The sequence below is a fragment of the Haemorhous mexicanus genome, chromosome 1 (assembly GCF_027477595.1).
Source record: "Haemorhous mexicanus isolate bHaeMex1 chromosome 1, bHaeMex1.pri, whole genome shotgun sequence".
Lineage (NCBI taxonomy): Eukaryota > Metazoa > Chordata > Aves > Passeriformes > Fringillidae > Haemorhous > Haemorhous mexicanus.
Window position 1 is genome coordinate 109,466,264 of NC_082341.1, and position 26,771 is coordinate 109,493,034.

The window sequence follows — 26,771 nt, forward strand, 5'->3', positions numbered from 1 at the left end:
CCTTTGTCATCATATTTACACAGGTTCCTGTTTGTGCAATGTGTTTACCTGCAGGCTACATGCCAAGAATCTGATCGTCCTCAAGTCAAGCTTTTTTATGAAGCAAGATATGAGTTGAGGGTCATATCTTGAGTTCATCATCTGGTATATTTTAAGGTCAGAACAGATTTTCTTATCGTAACTACAGGTTCAGGAATATAAAGACACAATAAAGTTGTAAGATTAGCATGTCTCTACAGGTAGGTGCATAAGTAGAGGACCAAGTAAGATCAGCTCAACGAAACAATATTACAGATGTAAATTTTGCCTTTCCTGTATTAAACCAGTTTTTTATGCTTTATCAATCTCCTTTTCTTATGAAATGTGGAAAGGATAAAAGAAAATATATTTTTTTCTCCTGGTCTTTAAAATATAGGCTTTAAAAGCACAGTGTAATAATTTTTAAGACAACTTTCAGTAGTGCAGTTCTTTGTTGGAGGCATCCTTGAAGGCAGGCTCCAGTGTGTCTATAAGATCAGCAAGAAACACAGAAACCAGTGCAAAGGCAGCATCTCCATCCCTGGAACTTCAGGAACCCTCTGGGCTTTATTTAGCTGTACAAATAACAGAGGTGGCTGGTCAGAGACAACACTTTTTTGTCACCAAGCTCCCAACAGAAAACCCAAGCATGGACTTGTGGCCTCCTCATCTATAGATTATTTTAGAAGTGCAGGGTCCTACAAGGTGCAAAAACAAAATCCCAGATATTTTAAACAAATCTAGTATAAGATTAGTATGATGTAAGAAGGTACAGGGGTACAACTCAAACTGGATCCATCATACACCCTCTTCTCCTCTGACAATTCCCTTCCTACACCTGCAGATTTAATTTCCCTGGGATACTTTCCCAGTTTCTGACCCCTAGGTTAATTTTTACATCCTCCTGCTCAGCTCTCATAGATGCCCAATCCTTATGACCAGGGCAGCAAAAATTCTAACAAGTATTGAGCTAGACCTCAGTGAGGCTGTAAGTCAAAAAAAGCCTGAAAAAGGAGGTCTGAAGCTGGGGGTGTAAAAGAACTGGAAAACTCAGACTAGGGAGGCTGGGGTGACTGCTGTTGAGCTGGGATGAGAAAAAGAGACTGGAAGGAGTAGATGGTCAGTTGAAAGCATGTAAGACTGAGATACAAGGACAAAAATAAGGTAAGTAATTGTATGAATAAGAAGGGTTTGAAACAGGATCTTTGAAAAATATAGGAAACATAATTTCAGATCTATAAGCTGTTAAGCATCAGGGCTATTTCTATCACCTGCAGTGGGAATAAGGCAAACCTTAAAAATTTATTCCTGAAAACAGCTGTATACAACAGCCACTTCTAATAAGAGAATTAAGCCACTATTAATACTAAGCTTTTGGCTTTGCTAATCCATTTTAATTGAGAGTTAATATCTGTGTGTCATACTTCTGATAAAACATTGTGATAATAACACCCTTCAAGCATCCTAAATAAAGGATTGACCATGTTACTACAATTGAGAAAAAATACAAACAAACTCTTGTGAAGATAACCAACATGACCAAAAAAAAATTGTACAGTGTTCACTCAAGAGAGGTGAACTTGAGCAGAACATTTGGATTACAGACCTCACCATCAGAGAAGGAGAATTCATAGGTATGATGTCTGAGGGATCACCAGAAAGTGAGGATTTAGCCCAGTGAACACTCAGGGAAACTGAAAATTACTTATGTATACAAATCTACTTGACCCATATTTTGAGCTGAGATCTGCTGATACAGACTCCACCAAAGTAAGCTTCTTAGAGGTATTAAGAAAAGACAAAAACTTATTTAAAATAATTCTTTCATAAAACAGCCTCTTGAGCAGGCTTCCACTTTTCTCACTCTAACTACAAAAATGTCAAGAACAATCACACCATTAAAAAAAATTACCACAAATATTTTGGTGCTGCCCTATGAATCACGCCTCTTTAGTGGAGACAAAATATTTTCAGGTCTCTATAGAAAGTTCCTGCTGGAATACTGCTTTTGATGAATGTGTAAAATTGCAAGACAACTGAGATTTCTAATCAAAGAATGCAAGCAAATAATATCCTGAATGAAAATACTTGCTTTCATACAAAGGGTGCTAGTTGTCTTTATCGAAATGTGTAAATATAATTATTCAATACTTTGCATCCACTTTCTTTTCATTGAAAACTGTGTTTAATTTGTACAGTTGTCTTCTAAAATTAAATGAAGAATCCCAACCATGTAAACTAATACCAATCCAGACTACTTTTGATCTGTAATTTTGGCTTTTGACAAAATCACTTCAACATATGTAGATCTCACAGGAAACAAGAAAAATTTAAAAGCAGACTGCAGCTCTTGCACTTTGCTGCCCTTAGTCCTTGTTTATGTTGATACAAAGCAAAATTAGATTATGAGCTTGGATCAGCCACTTGAGAAGGGCCTGAACCTCAGAAACTGAGGAAGCTGTCCCATTCAGCTTCTCTGACTGGCTGTATTCAAAATGATGCCATTACCTCTAGTGTGTGGAAGATGTCTCCTTTATGTTCTGTTATTTCTTTCCTTTCAATGCAACAAAATGCTCAGATAAATGGGGATGTGATATGACATGTAAGTATTTTATTTCTTACTGTGACTCTAAGAGAAGCTCTGGATGATGTGTTAAACCACCAAGCTCTCTAGAAGAGGGAAATTCAGACTGCTAGTACTATGGCAGCTTCTTTGACTCCACTTTGCAGGATAGGTGGAGTGAGTTCTTCAAATGTGGTCAGTAATTTAGACTTTTTTTTTTTTTTACTCATAAAAATATTAGAGGTAAATTCCATCATCACTTCTGGAAATAAATGCTATACATTGTTACCACAATGAGAAGGCTTTGACACAAATGTAAAAGATTCTATGGTTCAAATTACCCTTATGGCTGTAATTCTTTTCATGTCACATAAAATGCCATCAAAAGATTCATGGGATAATGACCTAAAAGAAACTAAACCCTAATGAAATTTCAAGTGATGAATTTTGCATATAATAAATTAAATTATAACAAAAAATTGCAAATATACTGTTGCCTAGTAAAATATTTGTAGGTCTCAGTCTTCATTTATCATATATTGGTACTTAATGTGCTTCACTACTACAAGGGCTGATACATAACAGTACCAAAATGGGAATATTAATCTCATCTTTCATTAAATGCTTATGGCAAAGTGTGAAGACTAAGAAAGCTGTGTGTACACAGATTGTCATGACAGGAGCTGCTCGCAGCGCTGGAAAAGAAAGATGTGTGTAGTTTTAGGACGATGAAACACAGAAATCTCCCACTATGCTTGAGGGTCACTAAGAATTATGCTGAAAATAAAGCATTCAATCTCAGTGTCAGGAATAAGGCTCTTGTCTTTGAAGTACAATACTTTGTGGAGAAAGTGTGTCATTAGTATTCTGGGCAGCCCAGAATTGTCTTAGCCCAAGTAATAGGACATGAGTGCCCCATTCAGATGTGAGATCCAGCTCAGAGCTATTCAGAAAAGAAGCCTGGATGTCCTCCAGCCCCTCTCAGTGCACATGCTCTCCCTGACATTCTCAGACAAGTTGTTGAAATGAACATTAATGCCACAGATGACAAGTTCACTGGGTTGCCCAAATCCTAGATGAAATTCCCTCAGCTCCACTGGGGTATGAGGGAGCAGAATAGAGGTGCCTTCAGGTTGCTGACCCAGGATTCACCCCCAAGGCCTTTTAAAGTACAAACTGGGTCACCCTGTCCAACTCAATGACTGAAGGCACTGGCAAGACTGGGTGGGTGACTTAAGCAGCTAATTGCAAATATTCACTCCCTTTGTGGGCCCAGGATTAATGGTGCAGACGGCAGCAGGGCTGGATGCCAAGCACAGCAATTAAACCAACCTCCCTGAGTGAAGCCAGTGTCACCAGAAATGTGCCTCAGTCACAAATGCATGCTGCTGGGACAACTTGACTGCTTCCTCTTCCTCACCTCTTCAAATGCTCACATTTGCATGTTATTCCCTGTATAGCACTTACCCTATTAGAGAATAGGAAATCCATGCTGTATAATGAAAGTCCTAACTACTGCCTACCATGGAAAATATTGCTATTTAATAGCTCAGACATTAAGTGGATATAGAGTCTTGCTTTCTTTACCCTCTTCAGGCTTTTCCATAGCAAATACTGCAAGTCTTGTGTATGCTTAGATTCACACAAGTAAATCAGTTGATTTATGATGTGTTTTAACCTGTGGATCAGAAAAAGAGCTCTTCTTGTAAATCAAAGACCAGGGATATTGATGAGTGCAGCAATTTATGTTCCAGCTGAGAAAATGGCAAGGATCTGCTTAATCCACTCTCTGAATGATATCTATAGAAATTTGTTTGCTGAATTCTCTGAGAAACTGGAATTGCCTTGTTCTGCTCTTTAAGGAACCAAGGAAGTGGTGGTTGATGTAGATGACAATGGAGTAATTTCCTTGAACTTTGAATGTGATCAGATGTCTCCAGACTCTAAGTTCATTTGGTCCAAGAATTATGAACCAATTGAGGATGACCCTCGACTGAACATCGATACCAAAGGCGGAAAGTAAGACCCTCAGGGGTAGCAATGGTCTTGTATTTGAGAGATCTAGACTGTCACAGAAATCCATCCTTTTACTGTAAGGCCTCAGGAAGAGTTAAAACTGCCTCTGTTACTTGATGGTTACTTCCTGAGAATGCTGTTCTCCAGTAAATCCATACCCAGACCATTAGGAAACTGTAGCTTGCACTGAATGAGTTAGACCACCTCTGTAGGCACTTTAGTGGTGTTTAGGCATGGGGAGATAAAATCTGAGCCCCTTATAACCTGTCAGTCAAGGTAGAAATTATTATTATTATTATTATTATTATTATTATTATTATTATTATTATTACCATTCCTACTCCTATTATTTTAAATCTCCAAATAATAAAATTATCTGGCTTCTTATAAATGCTTCTGCCCTGTAATGCAGCTGTAATCTTTGGAACTGCTGCAGTAAGCAAGGCTTTCTTATGTTGGCATCACCATGGCCTGATTTAGTAACTTATACAACGTCCCCAAGCCTACTCTGTTTCTTCAGGCTTTTCCCCAAGGAAGACAAGGTGGATGCACAGGTTCAGCCCATGAAGGGCCTGTGTGCTCTCCTAGGGACAGAAGCCATATTGAAAGAAACAGTGGCCCACCCCAGCCACGGTGCTGCCATATGGAATCTGAGCCGACCTGTATCTACAGTATCCTCCCAGGGTCATCAAAGCCTTGACTACATGCTTTTTTTTGTTTTGCTGCCATCACCATTTGTACCACATGTGGTAGGACTTGCTCTGATTTATAGCTGACAGAGCCAAACATTTGTCTGTTCAGTCAGAGCAAAAGCTAACACAAGGCTATTCACATCTGGTGATATAGACAGAAAGGAGGTGTTTGGTTCAGATGGATTTCACCTTTTTATCATAATGGGTTTTTTTTTTCCCTTATAGGTCAAAACTTTCCTTTAAGAATCTTGGAGAAGATGATTTGGGGATTTACTCTTGTATTGTCACAGACACTGATGGAGTTTCATCAAGCTACACAATTGATGAGGAAGGTAGACACAATGCCTACTAAGCATGCTGCCTATTTTTTGCTTTCACATCTGTTTTTCCCTGCTGTGTGTCTCAGATCCAAAAGGCATGCACACACCTCATATTACTTGTTTTATTTCTTTTGCAGAAATGAAACGCCTGCTTGCTCTGAGCCATGAACGCCAATTCCCAAGTAAGTGAATCAATCATGTCTGTAGGGGAGAGCTTTGCATGCAGTGGGGTATCACAAGCCCGATCTAGTTGAAGATGTCCCTGCTCATAGAAGGGGGCTTGAAATAGCTGACCTTTGGAGGTCCCTTCCAACCCAAACCCTTCTATGGATCTATGGTCACAAAGCTCCTGCCACCATCAGGTAAGGAGGTCACTATAGTAATTTCAAGTGAAAGTGGATTTGGATTGAAACATTTAAGATTCTTTTTCTTCTCTCCCTCTTTCAGTACATTTGTATATTATTGATGTTCTTCCCAAACTATTGCAGGCTATTGGTCTATAAAATAAGTCTGTATAACAGCTGGAAAATAATTATCATATTGGCTTTGCTTCTTCTGCAGAACAGGCTTTAATACTTACTCATTATGTTTGACCTGATTTGAAAACCAGACTTTGAAAGATTCTCTAATTTTACTCCAACCGAAGTTAACATAAGTTAAATTTAAGGTTAACAAATTCGGCAAGTGTAGTAAATTCAGCTGTAATGATCTATATGTACAGAATTTTCCTGCTGAAATTTATTCTCCCCCTCTTTCCTGGAACATTTGACAAAATTTGAACATGCTTTCTACTCTTGGGATGGTATTTTTGTCAATTCCACAGACATTTATGATAACCTAGTAGTAGCGTGATTTGTATTTTTATTGGAATATTACTTGAATAAATGGGGGAAAATAATATTGGATTACATAATGAATCTTAATGCACACAACAAGATGAGACCTAAACCTGTTCTCATCTCCCACTGTATTCTCTTCTTTTTCATTCCAGGCACTAAAACTCTTGCCTGCATTTTAAAATTTTCAGTTTAGTGCATACACTGCCGGCACCTCTTCCAACTCAGCCCACATTGCACCTCTCAGCCCAGCCAATCCCTGGCTACAGAAATGGCCTTTTTGCCTACATCATCTCTCTCATTTCCTTCTTTGTCTTTTTCTCATCAGCTCTCCTCTTCTCAACATACTGTATCACCTTTTGATAGCTTAATGACAGCCCAAAACAAACCCTTGTTTACTCCTGTTCCTCCCAATTATCTTCTCCTAATTATATTTTCACACTACAAGTTGGTCATCACAAATCCTTGCTGCTGTCGCATGACCTTACTTGCCATGACCCTTCCCTTCTTGAGGACACTGCCATGCTCTACCAGTGTCACAAAATAAGCTCCTCAGGACCACAGATCAGATCATCTTTTTTGCACTGTATCAGGTGCAAAAGCTATCAGACATAGCTGTGCATGAGCTCCCAGAAGGCAGAGGCAAAAAAGGGAGATCACTGCAGAAAGTATCTGTAAGGAGGAAACTGTCTCATATGCTTGTGTACACTTCAAGACAAATCTGTATTACAACTAGGGGTTGAGATTCAGCTGCTTGTACTTCTGAGCAGCAATTAATGGAACTTCTGCTTAGAAACACAAGCAGCCAGTAACTCCATGGGAAAATGGATTGCTTGAATAAGAGCCTTACAGAACACAGCCACGTATGGGTACAGCAGTATGTTGGTACAAGGTAAAAAGAAACTCTTCCAACTCCTCAATTTAGCAACTGCCCAAGGGCTGCCTGTCAAGTGCTGCCAGTAATTTGTAATGCTATACAAATAGGATGTAAAACCACTGGAAAATGCCTAAAATAGCTATCAGTGCTCATGGAAATATTTTAAATAAGACTTCTGCTCATGGCAGACTTTAAGGCAAATTTGTCCAGTTCCTTTAGGCTGAGAAGTGATCAGACTTTTCTCCAAAAAAGAATCCTTTTGCATCCTTTCAGCCATTTATTTAACAGCTGCTGAGATACTTTTCTCTCTTCCATATTAGACTAAGATATTCTTAGTTAATAACAGGCAAGCCAAGTGGGGGTTTAAAATTTCTGTAGAGCTGACAGTGAGACAAAAGCAGTGCAGCCTGAAGTCTATTCACACTCCCACTTGCTTCCTGTAGCATTTCAGTTGCTTTGTTTTAAGAAATTATGCAAGCCCTGAGATTCCTTCTGTTCCTTACACGCACAGTGATGTGCTGGGTGAGGAAGGCTCACATGGATCATTTGCACAGCCAGGACACACTCCCATGGGGTTGTCTTTGCCCCACTCCCTCGTGGCAATGCTGCCCTTCCTCCAGGCTTTTCCCTCTCTGGTTAAGCATGTGCCTTTTCCATAATTCTCTTTGTTTCCTGGTGCTTGTTGCCTCACCTCCCAGGAGCTTTGTTTCTATCAGAGGCAGACCCTGTGCCACTCAGGCACTAAGAGCACACACGTGGGTGTGGGCTGTGGGAGAGAGAAGTAGTGAGTGTGGCAAAGGAGGAGCTGAGGGGTCCTCACCCCCTAAGTCTGTTTGGCAGTGGGGTGGGGTGGCAGCTGTGCTCAGAAGGCACCCCAGTCATATAGAATGGAGCAAGTATCAGGATGAGAGGAACCAGACACTACTTTGGTCCCAGTCCTGTCCTGCTGCAGCTGAGCCTCTGCATGCACTGAGCTAAAGAAACCAGCCTGCCCTGGGAGGAGTGTCTTCACACACATGATGACTATATCATCATGTGTTTTGCAACGTGTTTGTGCACTGTCCTCAGCTGTTCCACCCTAGCAACACAGACTTTACACTACTGAGAAAGTGGAGCCTGGGGGAGAGTTCACACACAGCAGCACACATAATGCTGAGAGCATGATTTCTACTGAGAGTCTGCACATCCACCAAGACAGATAACACAACGGAAGTCAGTGAGATGAGCAATATGCCCCAATTCCAGAGTCTAACTCCTCGTGCTTCATGTTGCTGATTATGGTGTCTTAAAGAAAAGTTAAAGTGAAACCAAGTTGAGGACTATTGCTAACAGGAACTAGCTAACTAAAAATGAGTTACCTGTGGTATAGTACGTGATTTTTACTTTTTTTTTTTCCCTGTTGACACACTGAATTGGTTTATATGTGGGGGTTTCAGTTACTTGTAAGAAAACAAAATGTACTGGGGAGACTAAGGATGTGTTGGGATATCTGGTGAATTCTGGAAATGGAGATTCCACTCAGCAGAGAATCAGAGTGTTTTCAAAAGTCTTCCTCTTCCAACCTACAGCTCAAGCATCTGACTATCAGCTCTGGCTTTGTGCTTGGAGATTTTTTGTTTTGTTTTTTTCCCCTCTGAGTCAGTTCACTGTCTTACAGTAATATTATTAGACAACTCATTAAACATGGGTCTGCAGCATACAGACTCACATAATGCTGCACAGACACTTGCAGCTTGCATTTGAAATAGCCTTGTTTTATAATGGAGCATAACTCAAATCTTCAACACTTTTAGCTTGGCCAGACCTTGTGATTGAAGGATCAAAAGACTAAATCTCATCTGTCATTCTAGGTATATGTGGGTGGAGAGGCATTCTGTCTACGTGAAGAGCTGTTATGAGCTAGTTACCTTGCATACAGTGTTTGAGTATGGAAGGATTAAGTGGCTTTCTGCTGTCTGGTAGCAGACAATAGTTGTTGGGGCACAGGCAAAAACGGCAACATTCCTTTCTTTCTTCTTTGTAGCTGTCCCACTTATCTCTGAGTTGGCAGTGGAAATCTTGGAAAAAGGAGAAGTGAGATTCTGGTTGCAAGCTGAAAAACTGTCTGGCAATGCAAAGGCCAATTTTGTATTCAATGATAAGGAAATTTTCAATGGAGAGGTAAGGCTTTTCACTGCTTACATGTGTTTGCATTTTCATGAGTATCAATGAGGATTAGTGTCTCTAGTATACTTCCAACTAGTGTTCCACTCTGATGTATTTTCATGAGAAATAGCATATGTCATGGAAAGCATGATTAGAAAGATTTTACCCATAGTTCTGAGGTCCAGATGAATTCTACTGGATGCATTTTATAAAGGGAAGTTATATGCCTTCCTGCCACTTTTGTGAATATCACATGTTCTATTAATTGTTATTTCAAGGAATCACTGCAATTGCCCAGACTCCTCCTACCTCCTTCATCTATAGCCCTGGAATACCCTTATTCTCACCTCTCTTTGTGGTTTGAAGGAACTTATTACATCACAAAAAACTTCCCAAGTGGTTGTTTCCAGCTGCAGAATTTGTTACCCCCAAAGACGGGACATGGCACGATTTTGTTGCAACACTGATATCAGATAGAAGGCAGAGATGGGGCATTCCAGACACAACCTTGTACAGTATAATCACCCCCAAAGAAAGCATTATTCTGAAGAGATGCAAATCTAAACCTTTCTAATGAAAAAGAACATAATACTCACTGTGCAACAGGCGTGACATGTGCTTGTACAGCATCAGTAAATAAACAGATTTATTTATTTGGTTGTACATTTGGAGCTGGAGCTAGCGATTGTGAGTCTAGAATAGGATAGGGATCTGAACAAATGGGAACCTGAAGAAGTGGGACTCCAAATAAAGAAAACAAAGTTTCTCCTAAAGAGACCATTATAGCACTTCACAAATATTTTCTCTCTCTGACATATTAATTGTTGCTTTATTTCCACTCCTACAGAAATATAAAATGAAGGTGGACAAGAATACTGGCCTTGTTGAAATGATTATGGATAAACTTGAGGAAAAGGATGAAGGCACTTACACGTTCCAGCTGCAGGATGGAAAAGCAACCAATCAATCTAGTCTGGTCCTCATTGGTGATGGTAGGCTAATCTGTATTATGCAGTGGGCTGGCTTTTCACTGTTTTCAACACCAGCAGACCTTCTAGTTTTTTGATGTCACAATTTTGACTGCCTCCTACAGGACAGGGCATATGTGTGAACAGAAATTTTTAAAGTGATGGGAGGAAGGGGAATTGTTACAGAAATGTGAAATACCACAGCATGTCGTGGTTTGCTTTCCTATGGGTGGAATGAAAATTTCCCATATAAAAAGCCCATTCAGCTGGGAACAAGTCACTGCACCTGTTAGAGCTCAAGCAGCTGCTGACTCTGCTGCCTCTCATTTGCCTTCCTACCAGGAGCTGCATGATTGGGGATTTTACATCATCAGACAGGACATAAAAAACTCCTGATGACTGCAAGCAGCTGGGGAAGTTGAGTTAGCCATAATCAGCTTCTGATACTCTGGAATGTCCAGTGGCAACCTGATCCTATGACCAGCTTCTCACTGACATCCAAGGGACAGAGTTAGACTGAACGATTACAGTGATATTCAGCATTGTATAAATGGCACATGAAGTTTAACCTTGTATTTCTTACTGGTTTTAATTCCTAGTATTCAAGAAGCTACAGGATGAAGCAGATTTCCAGAGAAAAGAGTGGCAAAGGAAACAAGGTGATAATACAAATACTTATAAGTATCACATATGTGTTAGTCTGTTAAGAGTTTGTTTATAGTTATATATGTTCATTTGAAATACGTGGGTTTTGTTGTGTTACATAGCTACTTCTGAAGCAGAAATAGGAAAAATAAAAGCACATTAAAATATAACAGAATTCTTGTAAAGTAAAACACATCTGTCTTTCATTTTGCATCATGAATACCATTGATGTGACCTTTAAAAATATACCTGTAATTTCAAACAGGTCCTCATTTCGTGGATAAACTGGGATGGGAAGTTACTGATGAGTGTAATGTGATGTTGAAATGTAAGGTAAGGGGCAAGGAAAACCCTGAGTACAATATTCAGAGTACACCACACTGACCTACCACTACCTTGATGGTTGGGAAGGGACTAAAGAGATGCCCTTTGCTTTTGCACTCCCAGCTGCATGTTGGACAGTGACAGAGCCTCTGAAGGTTAATCTTGCTGAGGCAACAGCTCATTGCATGTAACAAAATATTTGGAAAATAGCTTGAATTTCTTTCTTCAGGTCCATCGGCCACCCACTCAGAGAAAGGCACCTGAAAAGGAGTGACAATTCTTTGTAAATCCAGGGACTAATTAATTTTTGGCCAGTTTATGCATGTAGAAATTCCCTAGACAGGATCAACCCATTCCCTGGTCTCCTTTTTCTCTGTTTGCATCCCTGTTGTTTTCCCTTTTGCCTCCCTCATTTTAAAATCAAGGCCTGCAGTAACTCACTGCAATCAGGTTGTAAAGTTTGCTGTTCTTCTCTGAGAGGCCTGAACACGCTAACCCATGGAACTAGCTAACCCAAATTACAACACTGAGCTCCCCTGCTCCGATGAAGCGAATAATTGCAATGTGGTTTTCATCCCTTTTAGGTGGCTAATATTAAGAAGGAAACGCACATTGTGTGGTACAAAGATGACAGGGAGATAATGGTAGATGAAGAACATGACTTTAAGGATGGTGTGTGTACTCTGCTGATATCAGAGGTGAGTGACTGTCTTTGTTAGCCTTCAGTTGAAATCAGTGTTCAGATGAGTTATATGATCTAATCTGGTACTCCAGCAGAACAATTGAAAAAGGAAGTGTGTTTTAAAAATGGAAAAGCTCACAAGGCGTCTGTGTTTTCGCTAAAGCAAATGTCTGTCTGTAAATGCTTGTTCAGATTTTCAGGAAATGATGACAGAAGAGATAATAAGCTTGTCACTTCCTTTGCATGTCAATTTAGCAACAGATTGAGACCACATTTCCATTCTGAATAGCATTTGGAAAGTGCTTGTCACTCAGGCTTTCAGTGTCACCAGAAGGGTCTGGTTCATACCCAGCCTTGCAGCAGATTTGAGGTAGGACAAGGTCCTGCATACCTGGACCTCCTGGCAAAGCCCATCCCAGCACCTCAGCCAGGAGTAGGGCAGCTGGGGGGCACGGGGGCAGCCTCAGCCATCAGGTACCTGCTGGGACAGGAATGGGATATCAGCTGTGTTCACAAGTAAAATCTGTATTTTTCTACAGTACCTGTTCTGAAAACTGGTTTTATCATTACAATATTGCAGTTTTCTAAGAAAGATGCTGGCACATATGAAGTCATACTGAAGGACGACAGAGGAAAGGACTCCAGTGAGCTGAAGCTCAAGGACACAGGTCAGAGTCTGCCTGTGCTCAGCCACACCAGCAGATACCAGGACTGAAGTGGGTTCAGGCTAATACAGGCATCTGCACATGTTGCCTTCCTGTGGCTTTGTTCCTTATGCATACAACATCATCTGATTAGAAAAACTGAGATTTTTCAGCTCAAAGAAGCTGTATTTGAATACATCTTACTGCATCTGGATTCTGTATAATTTTGGGAGCATACAGTGATTACCACTCAGCAAAATGACAACTGATTTCCTCAGGGGGTTATCAATAAGCCTACAAGTATAGAAAAAAATTACAGAACTAGATAATTTTAAACTATTTTTATTATATTTTGTCAATTACTTAGAGGCCTTTCCACTTGCTGTGATTACTATGCTCTTAACATTCCACTCCTTTCCATTAGAATGTATATAAATGGGTTAGCATTCCAGCTGAACAATGTAATTTACAAAAAAAAATAATATAACATCATCTTGTTCAGCAGCAGCAGTATTCATCAAGACTGCACTTAAATGAAGTCTGGAAACTGTAAAATAACAGGGTACATTTCTGCATTACTCAGATTTCTAATATGCTTGAAAAGGTAGCTTTTTCAAAAACTGGTTTTTCAGCCCTTCTGGGGAGAATATTTCAGAGCCAGTACTTGTCCTACTGTTGACTGTGCTTGAACCGCAGACACAGAGTCTTAGTCTCTGGATTTTATTTCCACAGCTTTTGCAGATCTGATGAATGAAGTATGCAGAAGGATTGGTAAGCACTTAATTCTTTTTTCAAATGAATGACTCATTGTGGCACTCAATGAATGGCTGTATGGCTGCATAAAACCGTGTGCTCTTCTTTCAGCTTTATCTGCAACAGACCTGAAAATCCAGAGCACAGCTGAGGGTATCAGACTGTACTCCTATGTTACTTATTATGTAGAAGATTTGAGAGTAGGCTGGGTGCACAAGTAAGTACACAAGAGCTTTGCAAAACCCAGTGCAATTTTGGTTTCATAGATCCAGAAAGAACCTGGATATGTGAGAGAGATGAGGCCCAGGCTTCCCCTCCTCTCTCATGAGTCCTTATATGAGCTTGTTTCAGTCAATTACATTCGTGGGAAATCAGTATGAGAGTCAGGTGTGGTGGTTCCAGACCCTCCTGTTGCTTGTCTCATGAAAGTCCCATGCCACAGGATGCCAGCAGGATGGTGCCACTTCAGAGCACTTCCCTCCACCCAGGAGGAGTTGCATCTTTCCCTGACTCAGTTTTAAGGAGTGATGCAAATATAACCCAAGAGGCCGTCAGGCTTCAAGAGAGGCCAGCACCATGGGTTCAGAGATACCTGCCCTGGAGGTCTGCTTGTCTAGAAGCCACAATTCAGTGGAACTGGGACAAGCAGGCATATTCTCTTAATGCATGGCTTCATTTTTAGGAGGCAAAGCAAATTCCAGCGTGTGCCTGGGGCAGTAAAATCCAGACAACCCCTCCTGCAAGCACTACAAATGTAACCAAGACAGACAGAAGAACTGAGATTTTAAAAAAGAATTTGAATGCCCAGCTCCCCATAAAATTAATGGGAGTTGCACATCCAAATCTATGACACAGCTTTGAGTTCTCAGCCAGCACAAACAGATTGCACTGAAAAACCCAGAGGAGTAAATAAGAGAAGTAAACAACTTAGATCACTTCAAATCTATTCTTACTATTCTTGCTGTTTCACTTCCTGTGGACAGGGTAGTAGTTAGTCTTTATGATGGAATCTGAATTACTGATCTCTCAATAAAACTCATGTAAATGAGGCACAGAATACCCAGGATGTGCTGTACCAGGCTTGCTGCAATTATTGACACTGATGTTAACCAGCACCCTGTCAGAGAAATGAAAGCCATTGGAGGCCTTCTTGTTTCTTGGCACCTGTTTTGATCTGGTATCATCCAAAGTCCCAAGTATTTCAAATAAGTGCAAGAGAATATGAAGTATTTGGGGTTCCCCCCCCCCCCCCCTTTCTCTCTTTTCTCCATTTCATTTTTAGAAACTTGTTTCATCTTGAAGCATGTCAAATTAATCAAGAATTTTTTTTTCCCCTCCAGTGCATTCAAAGTTATCAGTTTAAAGATAACGAGGAAATGAGTAGCTTATTTGGCAACTATCTTTTGCCTAATGCAGGAAAATTAACTGCTTAGCTAGAAAGCTAAGAAATTGATTTTGGGGGACGACAGAGGGGGGTGTTGGGTTTTTTGGGGTTATTTGTTTTGTTTTCTCTTTTTTTAATGGAAGAAGATATGCTTATGCCAAAGTGTGTTTAAATTTCAAGCATAGTAGAGCATCAGAAATCATTCCAACTGGGCAAACACCATTTCTGACAAAAGTGGGGTTTTTTTTGTAGATACAGCCCTGTATACTTTTGTTTTGGCCAAGCAAAAATAAACCTATGCTAAAAAGAGAACAGCAACTTTTGTGGATGCCTGGGCTACCCTTCAGAGATCTGGCTTTTAGACTTGTACAGCTTTTCTATGGCTCAGGTCGCAGACTGAGATGCATAATTTTTCTGCAAGCCCTGAGGATAGCTGGACCTTGAACAGGGAAAGGTTGTCACACCGATACTGCCCATCTGGCTCACAACTCTAGCAAGGGTTTGACTTCAAAAGTTTCAGAACATGGTGGCATACAATAGCGTCTTGGAAATCATTTAGTAACTCCCGATGTGCTCAGTGACTCGACATGAGCAAACCCTTTTTATACTGCAGTAAAACGAAAAGGTAACGTTGTTTTGTTCTTTCCAGTGATACCCAGATTAAGTTCACGGACCGGATGAGGACTGGTGTCACTGGGGAGCAGATCTGGTTGCAGATCAATGAGCCGACTCCACAGGACAAAGGCAGATACATAATGGAACTCTTTGATGGCAACACAACGCACAAGAAGACAGTGGATCTTTCTGGACAAGGTAGGCCATTCCCTCTGCTAACATCATTGCTGTGTGGGCAGTGTGCTGTGGCAGTGTGGCAGCATCTACAGCAGCATCTTGCCACAGACCTGTCACCCTTTGGGGGCTGTGTGTGCACCCACCAGTCTGGCTTTTTTTGTAGAGACTGTGTCAACAAGCCTGACAGAGTCAAGAAGCGTTTTTGGATAATACTCTTGGGCACACTGTGTAGCTCTAGGGGACGGTGCTGTGCGGGACTGGGAGATGGACTTGATGATCCTTGTGGGTTCCTTCCAACTCAGCTTACTCCGTGATTCTGTTTTGTTCTCCGCGGCCCATGCCATTTGTTTTCCCCAACCTGTGCTCTCAAGTAATAAAATACAAACTGCTTTTTCCTATTCCAAATACCCACTTACAGTCTGCCTACTGAGATGCCAGCCCAGTTTCTGAGCTATTTTACAGCACCCCTTTGTTACTGGCATTGATTGGCAGTTTTAAATGTGAGTTGCAGCACTGAATGCCTTCTGTGTGTCTCTCTTCCAAGGAATATTTCCAGGAGGAAGTGAGGGACAAATTTGTTCTGATACTTTCCTACCCTACTTCTTTGATGGGTGCAATAAAACTCCTCATTCTTCAGAGATGCCAAGACCTCTCATCAGCATGAGGAAGGATGCTTGGGGGAAAAATTTGGATTGACTGTTGGAAGCTTTTACTCTGAGAGACCTCTCAGATCCTAGAGGGGATTAACTCCTTCCAAACTGCTCTTTCCATTCCCTGCTGTTCCCATCCCTAAAGCTTCACTTTTTGTTTGCAAGCTCTGTGTAAGGGCAATAACATTTTAATCATCTCCATGCTGTTCCTTCTGTACTCTATCTGCACTTTCTAGGAAAAGAATTTCTTCTTCCCTTTCAAAGCAGGAGAGGTTGACCTCTCCTGTGAGGCAGCTTAGCCTGAATTTACAAAGGAGACAACACTTTGTTGTTCACTTTGCTCATAGCCATCAGTGTGATGCTTTAAGCAGACGTGAAAAATCCTTGAAAAATCATATCTCTTGTATTCCATAACCCAGTAGTCTCTGAAGTGGGTGTGTGCAAGATGACCCAGTGTACTTCACTTGTATACATCTACATATATATAAATAAATTTATGTCTAGGGAGCACATGCTCAAAATAATTTTATATAGGAATGTACAATATAAAATGTTTGGAAGGTCACTGCCATAATCTCTCATTTAGGTGATGTACTGCGCATTTCTTTCTCTCTTTTGTGAAATTACTTCAGCCCACTACTTTATTGCCCTCTGTCTTAAAGCCTGATTTCTGGAAGAAAAAAGCGTGTTTATGCATTCATAGGTATATATAATAGCTGCCATTTACCAGATGGCCTTTATCAATCGAACCATTCAGCATTTTAGTGTTTGTACAGTACACATGCATGCATTTTAAATTTTACATTTTAAATTTATTAATTAATTTTAAGTTTAAACTTGTGTGATGATTTATCTCTAAATGTACTTTTTTTCCTCTTTACAAAGCCTTTGATGAAGCCTTTGCTGAGTTCCAGAGACTAAAGTAAGTATTATGCCATCTAAAAACAGTAATGGCAGCCATAAAATAATAACAGTATTTGTTTGTTTTGTGCTGGAGATAACTTTATCTTATGAAACAAGTCCTAGTCATACAGAAGCCCGTAGGAGTTTTGCATGTGACTTCTTTGGTGCAACTCTTATATAACAGTCAGGTAGCAAAGAAAAAGCTGTATTGCCAAGCAATGAGAGAGATTTTCCTTAATGGATTAAGAGCAGTTAAAAAGATAATCTATTTTTCAATGACTCCGAGTAAACCTTAACTGAAATTGGACTTTCCCTTTGTTTCTTTCAACTTCAGGCAAGCTGCAATTGCAGAGAAAAGTAAGTAGGCCTTCTTTGACAATGATTGCAAGAAACTGTTTGTGAAGCTTGTCTTCCTCTCCAGGAAGGTTGTGTGTTGGGAAAGAGAGGGCATGTAGGCATGTTTATATGCATGTGCTCATCCTAAAACGAGTTTGTCCTTACGCCAAGGAGGAGTAAGTGACCCTTTGTTGATTTAACATTGGTGCGCTTTGCAGCTAATCATATTATTCTTATTGGTTAGGTTGATTTTTCTCATCCAAGCTCTTGTTCTTAGTATCAGTTAGCCTTCTCTAAAAATAAACTTTATTGCTGGGTTCTCTCATGCATGTTTCCTGCACAAAAGTCTCTTTGTTTTCGAAGATGGAGAAAATAATTTGGCTAGATTTGAATGCTCTAAAATGTCAAATGGCTTTGCATTACTTACAGAAATGGGTAAGAAAGCAACAGTAGCTTTTGAATTGCTTAGAATCTCCTCACACTTTTTTGCCTGTATGTCAATTCCAACAGAGCAACTAAAACAGAAGTATGTATTAACTACTTAAGGAGTAAGTTATTAGACTTCAATTTGAATTATTAAACTCATTATCCTCACTACTTACAGAAGAAGCTATGGAAAAATGAACTGTTCAGATTCATTTCAAATGACTTTCAGACCTGCATAAAAATGAGGGCAGAAATGGCATTTGAAAAGTTATTTGAGAAAAATGCCTAGAGACAGAGCAGGGCTTGGATAGGAACAGTGACCCCCCAGAAGTCCCAGCTGAGACAGTGCAAAGGGGTCAGTGATTGCCCTGACCTTTCATTTCTGACCCTGGACTGCCCCTAAGGCGCTGGCATGTTAACTGTCACAGCACAGTGCCTTTCCTGGTCTCCTAAGGCTGTTATCTCTGTGCTCCAGAGCACATCTTTTACAGAGCACACTAGAGGGGAACATTCTGTACAGTCATTTCCTTCCTCTGCCAGGCTCCACCCAGACATGTAACGAACAAAATCCGTATTCCAGCATAAGTGCACTAAAGCCTGCCTGTGATTGGCTTATTTGTATTTGTCTAAGATTTCTATGGGACTCTTGAGTTTAAAGCTAGATTAATCAGGTACCAGTCTCATTTACACACAGCTACACACAAGTGGTGGAACTTCATTGTTGCCACTGAGACTGAAGTCTGTCTTTGTGTCTAGATTAAAAGCCAATCTCCAGCACTTTACCAGGTGTCATTCATTTCCCTTTGGACATCCAATGTTTTTAGTTTACTACAGTAAAAATTTTGAGCACCAGATCTCAAAAATGTAAATAATTTTTGTGCACTCAGAATTAAAACTCAACTGATATCAAAGTCTGCAGGACACTGCACGTGTACTTTAATTCCTCTCTGTAAGTGATTGACACCAACTATTAACACATCTTTTGCTGTGAATTCAACATATTTTAAAGTCCAAATGGTGTGCTAAAAATGCTGGATAGTTCTCTGCTAGCACAGATATCAGAGACAAGTTGTACATAAATAAGATAAAAGCAAAGAACTAGAAGAGAAACAGGATTCAGCACACAGTTGATTTTGAGACACTGAAGAAAATTAATCTTCTTTATTTCCAGATCGTGCACGGGTACTTGGAGGTTTGCCCGATGTTGTCACCATCCAGGAGGGCAAGGTACAGTAAATTAACTGAAGCTTTACACAACATCCCAACAGCTTGAATGCCTTCCAATGATGGCAAAATGTTCACCCTTTTTTTTTTTTTAAGATGCCATCTTTAAAATCTGCTACATTATTTATTCATCCCCTGCCTTCTGTACATAATTCAGTGGACTTGCACAGATGGGTTTATGTATTCAGGGCAGTGTCTTTTCTTAAGAATTAGATAAAAGTGAGATGACAATGTGAGTTGGGACTAAAACTCCTTATATAACCAGCTCTTTAAAAATTCATGCACAGGTTTCACAGTTAGATTTTTTTCTTGTATCAGGAAAGTTTAACTCTTTTTCACACGGCAGCCAGTCATTCCATGCCTTCTTCAGTTAAATCCTTTGCAATGTGGACAGTAGAGGCTGGCCACCTGTAGAGGCTGGCTTTTAAATGGTGTAAAAGTAGTAAACCACAATAACTCAATTCTCATCCAGCCAATAGGAGAAAAAAATTCTCTAGTTCTTCAGGATAAAGGAGAAGGAAGTCAAAATAAGTCACTGGTGTTATACTGGATTATATTAGGAGAGTTTAGCTGAAAGATTATGGTAAGGCACTCCCAGAGGAACATTGATGCATGAGCACAGAACAGATGACCCAGAAACTGAGTTCTCAGTCTCACAACTTTTTCCCAGCACACTTCTTCTACAACTTGCTGTTTAAAAGTACTAAGACCAAGAAGTGCCTGTTCTTCACTTCCTGCTGCTCTGCCCCCAGCCAGTTCCTTTTCACAGTGTGTTCGAACAGTGAAATAGGGCATGTGAATGTCACTGAAAACCTGTAATGTGACAACTACAGTCAGGCAGCTCCCTGGTATTTCTGGCCTTATCTGTCAGTAGGTCAGCTGGGTTAAAAAAATTTGATTATAAGCTCAGCAGAAGTGTTAAGGATCTAAAATCTTATTCTGAAACGCTTAACAATGTGAGATATAGCCAACAAGATAGTAGACTGCAGCAGTTCTGGGAAAATCAAGTAGGTTGACATTACAAAATAAAATTCTTTAACAGATTTAGCAGTTTAAGAAATGCTGTAAAGTAAGAAGAACTCATGTGAACATTGTAACTGTAGCTAGAAGACACAAAGGAACAGAATGAATTAGCAGATTCTCAGCTAATCAGTGCTTGGAGGCAAGATTCTCATGATGTTTTGGCAGGGTGTAAACTTGGGTGTAAACTTTTACCAGTTTTAACCTTTCAGACAAAAGAGAGTTGATATGAAATTGTGTATGAGCTCACTGACACAAAATGTGCAGTGTTTATAAAACGAGTTTGTAAAAATGAGTTGCAAAATCTTACCCAAACACATGTTGTCCTTGACAGCAAGGACATTTGTAACGTTTGAATATATGGCTGGAATACTCCCAGAACACGAGACAAACATCCTTGACCCTACGTTTCTTGATTCAGTAGAGGATCATTTTGAGTAGGGCAGAGAGTGATCAGGGAAAACAGAGCTGGTTTGGGTGGTGTTGGCTCATCTGTCTGTTGTTTGCATATATGCTGGAGAGAGAAGAATGCAATTCTCTATTGTGTAACTCATGCAAATTGCACAATCATTGAGGATTTTGTAAAACAGCAAATGTGGTAGCAGAGGTCTGGCAAGCTTTGATTGTGAATTCTAGTACCACCATAACCACAGACTTATATGAACAGATTGGTATCCCAAGACTGAACTTCTAAGCACATGCATATCTCAGATTTAAACTTAACACTGTGATTGTAATGCCATTTATTAGCTTTTTACATGTGAGCTGAGGGGTATGGGTGAAAAGGAAGGAACCAGTGTTTACTGAGTGTTAATCAAATAGCATTCCAGATGGCCTAAGAGGCTTCCACTGATAGACATAAATGCTCCTCAGCAGCGTGGTATAATTGGAAAAGGCTAAGTGTCAGTTCACATTAGGGAGGAATCTGACCTGACAGAGAATGCTAGCCTAAGTTTTGTGTCCAGCTGGGCAACTCAACCTAAGTGGCAGTTTTAATGAAGGCCTGTAAATGAGTGAAGAGGCTTAGGATTCTGAGAGGCACTTTCAGACACAGAAGCAACATGTAACATCCTTCTTCCCACCAACTCACTATTCTACCCTTCTGCCAGGGGTGTAGATCCTCACAGACAGGCTGGAGGAAGGGAGCAGATTTCCTTAACTGAGCTGCTTCAATCCACTCCCCAAACCATCCACAACTGTGATGCTGTGCTAATATGAAAGAAGATTCAATTACAAAGAAATACAATGACACACTTCTCTACCACCTCTACTACCCTACTCAAGATAATCTGCAGTAAAAGGCAGAAGAGGTAGTGAGGGGCACAAAGGGTCTGGACTTGCAGCTGCTGGTTGCTTCAAGTGGACATGCCTCAATACCCTGGGGTCAGGAGTACAAGAGAGACTTTTTTTACCATAATGACATCAGGTTGAACACAGTATTATAATCAGGGGTTTCAGTGAGTAATAATTATAAACATGAGCAAAGACAATCTCTTGCCCAAAGAACAGAAATCTGAAACAGATAGGTGCAGTCACAGTGAGCAATTGTTTCTCCTTGGGTATGGAATTACCTTCCAGAAAACCAAGATCTCACCATCTATACAGGGAATTATAAGACACATCTCTGCACATTAGTATCTGGAAAATAAATAGAAAGAGTTGGGAACATCAAGAGAATCACTCATATCAAACAAGAGGTAGTGATGCAAGGTTAAGGAAAATGTAGCTATTTTAAGGAATGATTTAGAAGAAGAAAAGAATCATCACTGCTGCTTGAATCTCTTTGAATTATGGAGTATGACAGCACTTCAAACACCCCAGCTTTGAATGGTGCCACTAATGGAGCTGTGTGGACATGGATGTCAGCTCATTCGGATTGTGGTGCAGTGGCAGCTGGAGCCACTTGGTGCTGAGCTCTCGTTTGCCTAAGAATCACAAGATAATAATGAAATGTTGAGCACCTGCAAGGGTCCATATGCATTGCCTGGCTAAGGCTGAGGGTAGGTTTGTATCCAGAGTGATAAGGAAGAGGGGGAAACATAAAACCTCGTTTCCCACTTGTTTTTCACAAAGATGGACTGATATGGCAACCAAAACCACATTCACATCAGTGGGCTATGAGAAGGGAGGCAAAGCCCCATGTGGTCACCAGCTGTACGTGCTGCAGGAAATCAGATAGAGGCCATTTCCACCATGCCATAACCACCTCTCACTTGGAACCTGCCGTCCTTCAGTACCAAGAATTACATGTTGGTGACAGAAGAAAGACTTACCCTTCCCTTTTGCTCTCATTTAGGTCCTCAGGTTAGGCACATGGGGATTTTTATTTTGTTCTCAGAGATATCACTACCTCTCACTTTTATAGAGGTATCAAAGTTTCTATCCAGTCATTTCAACAGCCTTCTAGGCATCTCTCTTCTGTCCCATCTTCTACTACCTCACTACTGGATAAGAAGCAGTGAGTTGGAGGGAAGGTTGGAAGAGATACTTGATTCCAGTCAAGTGAAATCTTGTCTACTCCTTATCACTTGGTCCATTCCTAATAAAGCACTGAAGACTTTTCTTTGCTGTAAAAGTTCTTCAATTTCCAGTCCAGTTAGATTCCCTTTTAAATTACATATATATAAATAAATTCCTCCCCAAATAAAGCTCCAGGGAATGGCCTATGCACTGAGTTGTCATGTGAACTTTTTTCACATTTGAGTCTCTACATGATGCTCACTTTTGCAAACATTTTTGAGAGGACTGCCACAGCACTGTGACTGGAGGAGGGGATTATTTACATGAATCAATATCTCCCAAAAATGAATTTGCTGACAAGAAAAAAAGGGAGGCCTGTACAAAGTGTGCCCAAGAAACCCACCAGCCCCCTGAAGGTACAAGAAGCTGCCAGTGACCTCTCCCACAATATGATTCTCTAACAGTGAAGATACTTCCTACAGGCTGATGGGACTGAGTTCAGTCCTTAGGAACAGTATTAAAATTCAAGGGAAATACTTACATGAACACTAAAGAATGAGTAAAGCCTGTCTTGATTTCAGTTAAAAATAGTTTTACAGAAGTGCATAAAACACTTCAAGTCTCTTAGAAGAGCTGTCAGGGCACAGTTTAAAAGGATCCCAAATTAAACAAAATATTCCAGGGCCACTTTGTTCTTAGTTATCTATAAAGGCAGCCACACTTTCTTTACTTATGGGATATATATATATATATATATGCGGTGAGTTTAATGTGAACAAGATCATCTGACAGGTCATTAAAATGTCATTTCAGGTCTAACACACAAATGCAGATAATATCTAATTTTATATTAAAAAATATGCATGGAGAAACCTCTACTAATGATTATGAGAGTTGAGAAGAAGGTCCATAAAATATTGAAAGGTTTTAATGGCATTCTTGAATTAACTGGGTTCCTTCTTTTCCTTTATGATAGAGTGACATAAATTATTGATTACTGATGATGGTAGGCATCCCTTTATTAAAAGCAGAAAGCTAAAAGGGAAGCTGGAATATTTGGAGAGTCAGGCATCAAAAAACACAGCAAATATTTACTGACAAGTAATTCCTTTGTACTTTTTCTGTAGGCACTTAATCTTTCTTGCACTGTCTGGGGAGATCCCACCCCAGAGGTCTCATGGCTGAAGAATGAAAAATCATTTGTATCAGATGCCAATTGCATCCTGAAGTTTGAATCTGGAAAAAATGTCAGCTTTTCCATTTCCACTGTGTCCACACAAGACTCTGGGAAATACAGCATTGTGGTGAAGAACAAGTATGGTACAGAGACCAGCGACGTCACTGTAAGTGTGTACATACCTGAGGAGGAGAGAGAGTCTGAGCAAGAGAAAAAGCAGTAGGATAAAATGAAAGCGTGAATTTAAGTCTAGAGGACAGAAGTACAGAGGAGATTTTGGATGTTAGGCTGATATAATCCATGTGTGTAAATGGCTTTCTGCTTTAGCAGGCAGCCTTGGATTTTTCCATTCACTTCACATTTGCTTCTAATGCACTTATTTATGTCAGGGAAAACAGGGCCTTTCCTAAATGTTTTCTTAATGCTAACTTCACAGACACTAATTGTAGCACTTTAAGCAAGGCCAAGTGCATGCTGTCTGTAAACACATGCTCACCATTTCATCCTCTTCCTGGAGCATCTGGAAGGAAATGGTCAAGAATTGTTTCAGTGGAAGCAACTAATGAGGTAGATGGAAAGATCAAAAGTGATCGGGGCATACTTGAGCAGCAGTTAGGATTTGTTCCAGCTTTGGTAAAGCAGCGTAAATGCAATGTGTTAGATCACAGAGAAATGAGTGCTGGCTTTTGTCTGTGTTAAGGCCCCTTTGTATTGCTGTGTTAATTTAGTGAGGCCTTAATATGGGTGTCATTTACAGCCCTAAGTATTGTTTAATCTGCCCAAACAGGGTAACAGTACTGTAACATAAATGAAAATAAGGCTTAGGAGGCCAGGATTGATAATATGTGTGTGTCTGTAAAAGTGTATGAACTCTGCTCTATGTTCACAAATAAACTGAATTCACTTCTTTCCTTCAATCACAAGCTTGTTTCACTGTGTCTTGTTTTATTAGTCACAGCTTATGTAGTTATGCACCGTATGTTACTGTCTTAATGCTTTCACCACTTTAATTACCTCAGGCTTCTCTTTAGATCCCTGTTAATCTTCACTTTGCTGTTTGCAACAAATCCACAATGGCACCTCTTCACACCTCTCTGTCCAGACCTTCAATGCTTCACACCTTAAGTCAACAAGGTATTTTTGCAAATCCTGTCACAGGAGTAGTCTTAGTCCTACGCTTTTCAATGCACCTGGGCATGAATTGTGATTAAAGGGTGATATGTAAGTATTTTGTTAGATAGAAAAATCAGTATCTGTTACTAAAACAGTTCAGATTATCTAGTCACAGCAGCTGAGTAAAACAGCAAAACAGTAACAAGAATTAATTTTTAAATTTCAAGATATAATCATGATAAAATCTGTAATTTGAGATAGAACAAGCTTCCTGAGTTTGAAGGACTAATGCCAAATTGTGTTACAATTTTGCTTAGTAGGACATAAAGCCAATTCAAGGATGATATGCAGGTCGCTCCATCTTTGTCCCATGACATACAACATACAAACAACAGAGTCACAGCTCTTCCATCCTCCAGATTGCAAACAAGATATGACCTGCTCTTTGCAATAACCAATGTTTATAACTCAGTATTATTTTTAACAACGATTGCATTTTGACAACGTTTTATTTATACTACTTTATTTTCAAAATAACTGCCTCCTGTCTCCCTCCTTTTGGCAGAACAGCCAGGGAATAAAAGTGGGTCACCTCCCAGGTAACAGGCTGGATTCTACTTTGCTTAGCTTTGGCAGATTAATGTGTCCCTGAAAGTTAGAGTAATAAGTTGCTTCAAAAGGGATCACTTCCAGGGATTCAGTTATGGGGATTTCAGGCTGAATCTGTGATGCATCCACATGCCTGCCTTGTGCACGTTTTGTTCTTACTTTGCTTCAGGTGATTGTGATGCCTGTGTCAGGGCAGACCGACACAGTCCAAGGACACAATCAAAATAATAAAACTGTATCTAAAAAGAAAAAAGCAATGTCAGCAAGCAAACAGAAGGAAGGGGGAAAGAAAGGTAAGAGTACCTTCACTCTTGGAGACTTCTATTCTAATGAAAAAATTGTTAAATTGTGATGGAGTTAATTGTCTGTGCCAATCAATATTTCATAAGTCCCAATCAATCAAGTTTACAGTACAGATGCTCTTAATCAACAACAGATGCAAAGTATGAATTACCAGGTTAGGCCTAAGCGAAAGAGACTTAAATCAATATTTTCAAACCACCTTTTCTACTTCCACTGCAAATTGTCACCTTGACTAACCTGGCTGATGAAAGATTTTGAAGTCATAATAAATACTTCTAAATTTCTGGATGCAGAGGAAAAACTTTGTAAGCATGTATACATACACAGATGGTATTATTTTCCAAAGTGAGACTCATTTCAGCAGCTAGATGTTTGATATTTCACCAAAAATAAGGCCTTGTTGATTCAGGAACCCTAAATGCCTAAGTCTTTTGGAAAACCCTGACTGTTTAGCCACTACTTGAGATTAATCAATTATTCTCTCCTAGTTTTACATCCATATTGAATGGTAAAGTTGGAGTTATAACTGACCATTTTTTGTCTCATTTATAGGAAGGGTAGAAAATTAAAAGCTCTCTGGCGATTCAGCATTCTCATGTATTACTTGTATATAATTTTACTGTTCTTTTAGAATCTACCTACAGAATTGCTATTTGGACAATGATTTATTCTTCACAATTACATCTCTCTCATAGAGAGTACTTCAGCTCCAAATCAGTCTTAAATTCTGACAATATCAGAACATTTGTTTTACATATTTTTGCCTAAGTATTTTTTCTTTGTATACAGGGTGTATACATGTTATATAATTTCTGACAGAACATTTTTATACTTTTATTACCCCTCACCTATTTGCTCCTAATGCAAGAACAAATATTTTACAGCATTTTC

The 26,771-nt window shown here is 39.8% G+C and overlaps 1 protein-coding gene across 3 annotated transcripts in view; it reads left to right on the forward strand.

The window, feature by feature from the left end:
* Window positions 1-26,771, forward strand: part of MYOM1 (myomesin 1) — a 72,967-nt gene that overhangs the window by 44,544 nt on the left and 1,652 nt on the right. For 2 of the 3 annotated variants that reach the window (XM_059858775.1, XM_059858785.1), the window contains 17 exons: window positions 4,444-4,600; window positions 5,515-5,621; window positions 5,747-5,791; window positions 9,346-9,482; window positions 10,315-10,459; window positions 11,035-11,094; window positions 11,346-11,413; window positions 11,989-12,102; window positions 12,667-12,754; window positions 13,463-13,501; window positions 13,595-13,700; window positions 15,517-15,680; window positions 17,195-17,231; window positions 17,547-17,569; window positions 19,146-19,201; window positions 23,806-24,021; window positions 25,747-25,870. In XM_059858775.1, the coding sequence (XP_059714758.1) occupies window positions 4,444-4,600; window positions 5,515-5,621; window positions 5,747-5,791; window positions 9,346-9,482; window positions 10,315-10,459; window positions 11,035-11,094; window positions 11,346-11,413; window positions 11,989-12,102; window positions 12,667-12,754; window positions 13,463-13,501; window positions 13,595-13,700; window positions 15,517-15,680; window positions 17,195-17,231; window positions 17,547-17,569; window positions 19,146-19,201; window positions 23,806-24,021; window positions 25,747-25,870 (1,686 nt within the window). Of the gene's footprint in view, window positions 1-4,443; window positions 4,601-5,514; window positions 5,622-5,746; window positions 5,792-9,345; window positions 9,483-10,314; window positions 10,460-11,034; window positions 11,095-11,345; window positions 11,414-11,988; window positions 12,103-12,666; window positions 12,755-13,462; window positions 13,502-13,594; window positions 13,701-15,516; window positions 15,681-17,194; window positions 17,232-17,546; window positions 17,570-19,145; window positions 19,202-23,805; window positions 24,779-25,746; window positions 25,871-26,771 lie in introns of those variants that run through there. The other variant, XM_059858794.1, reaches the window with a different exon arrangement.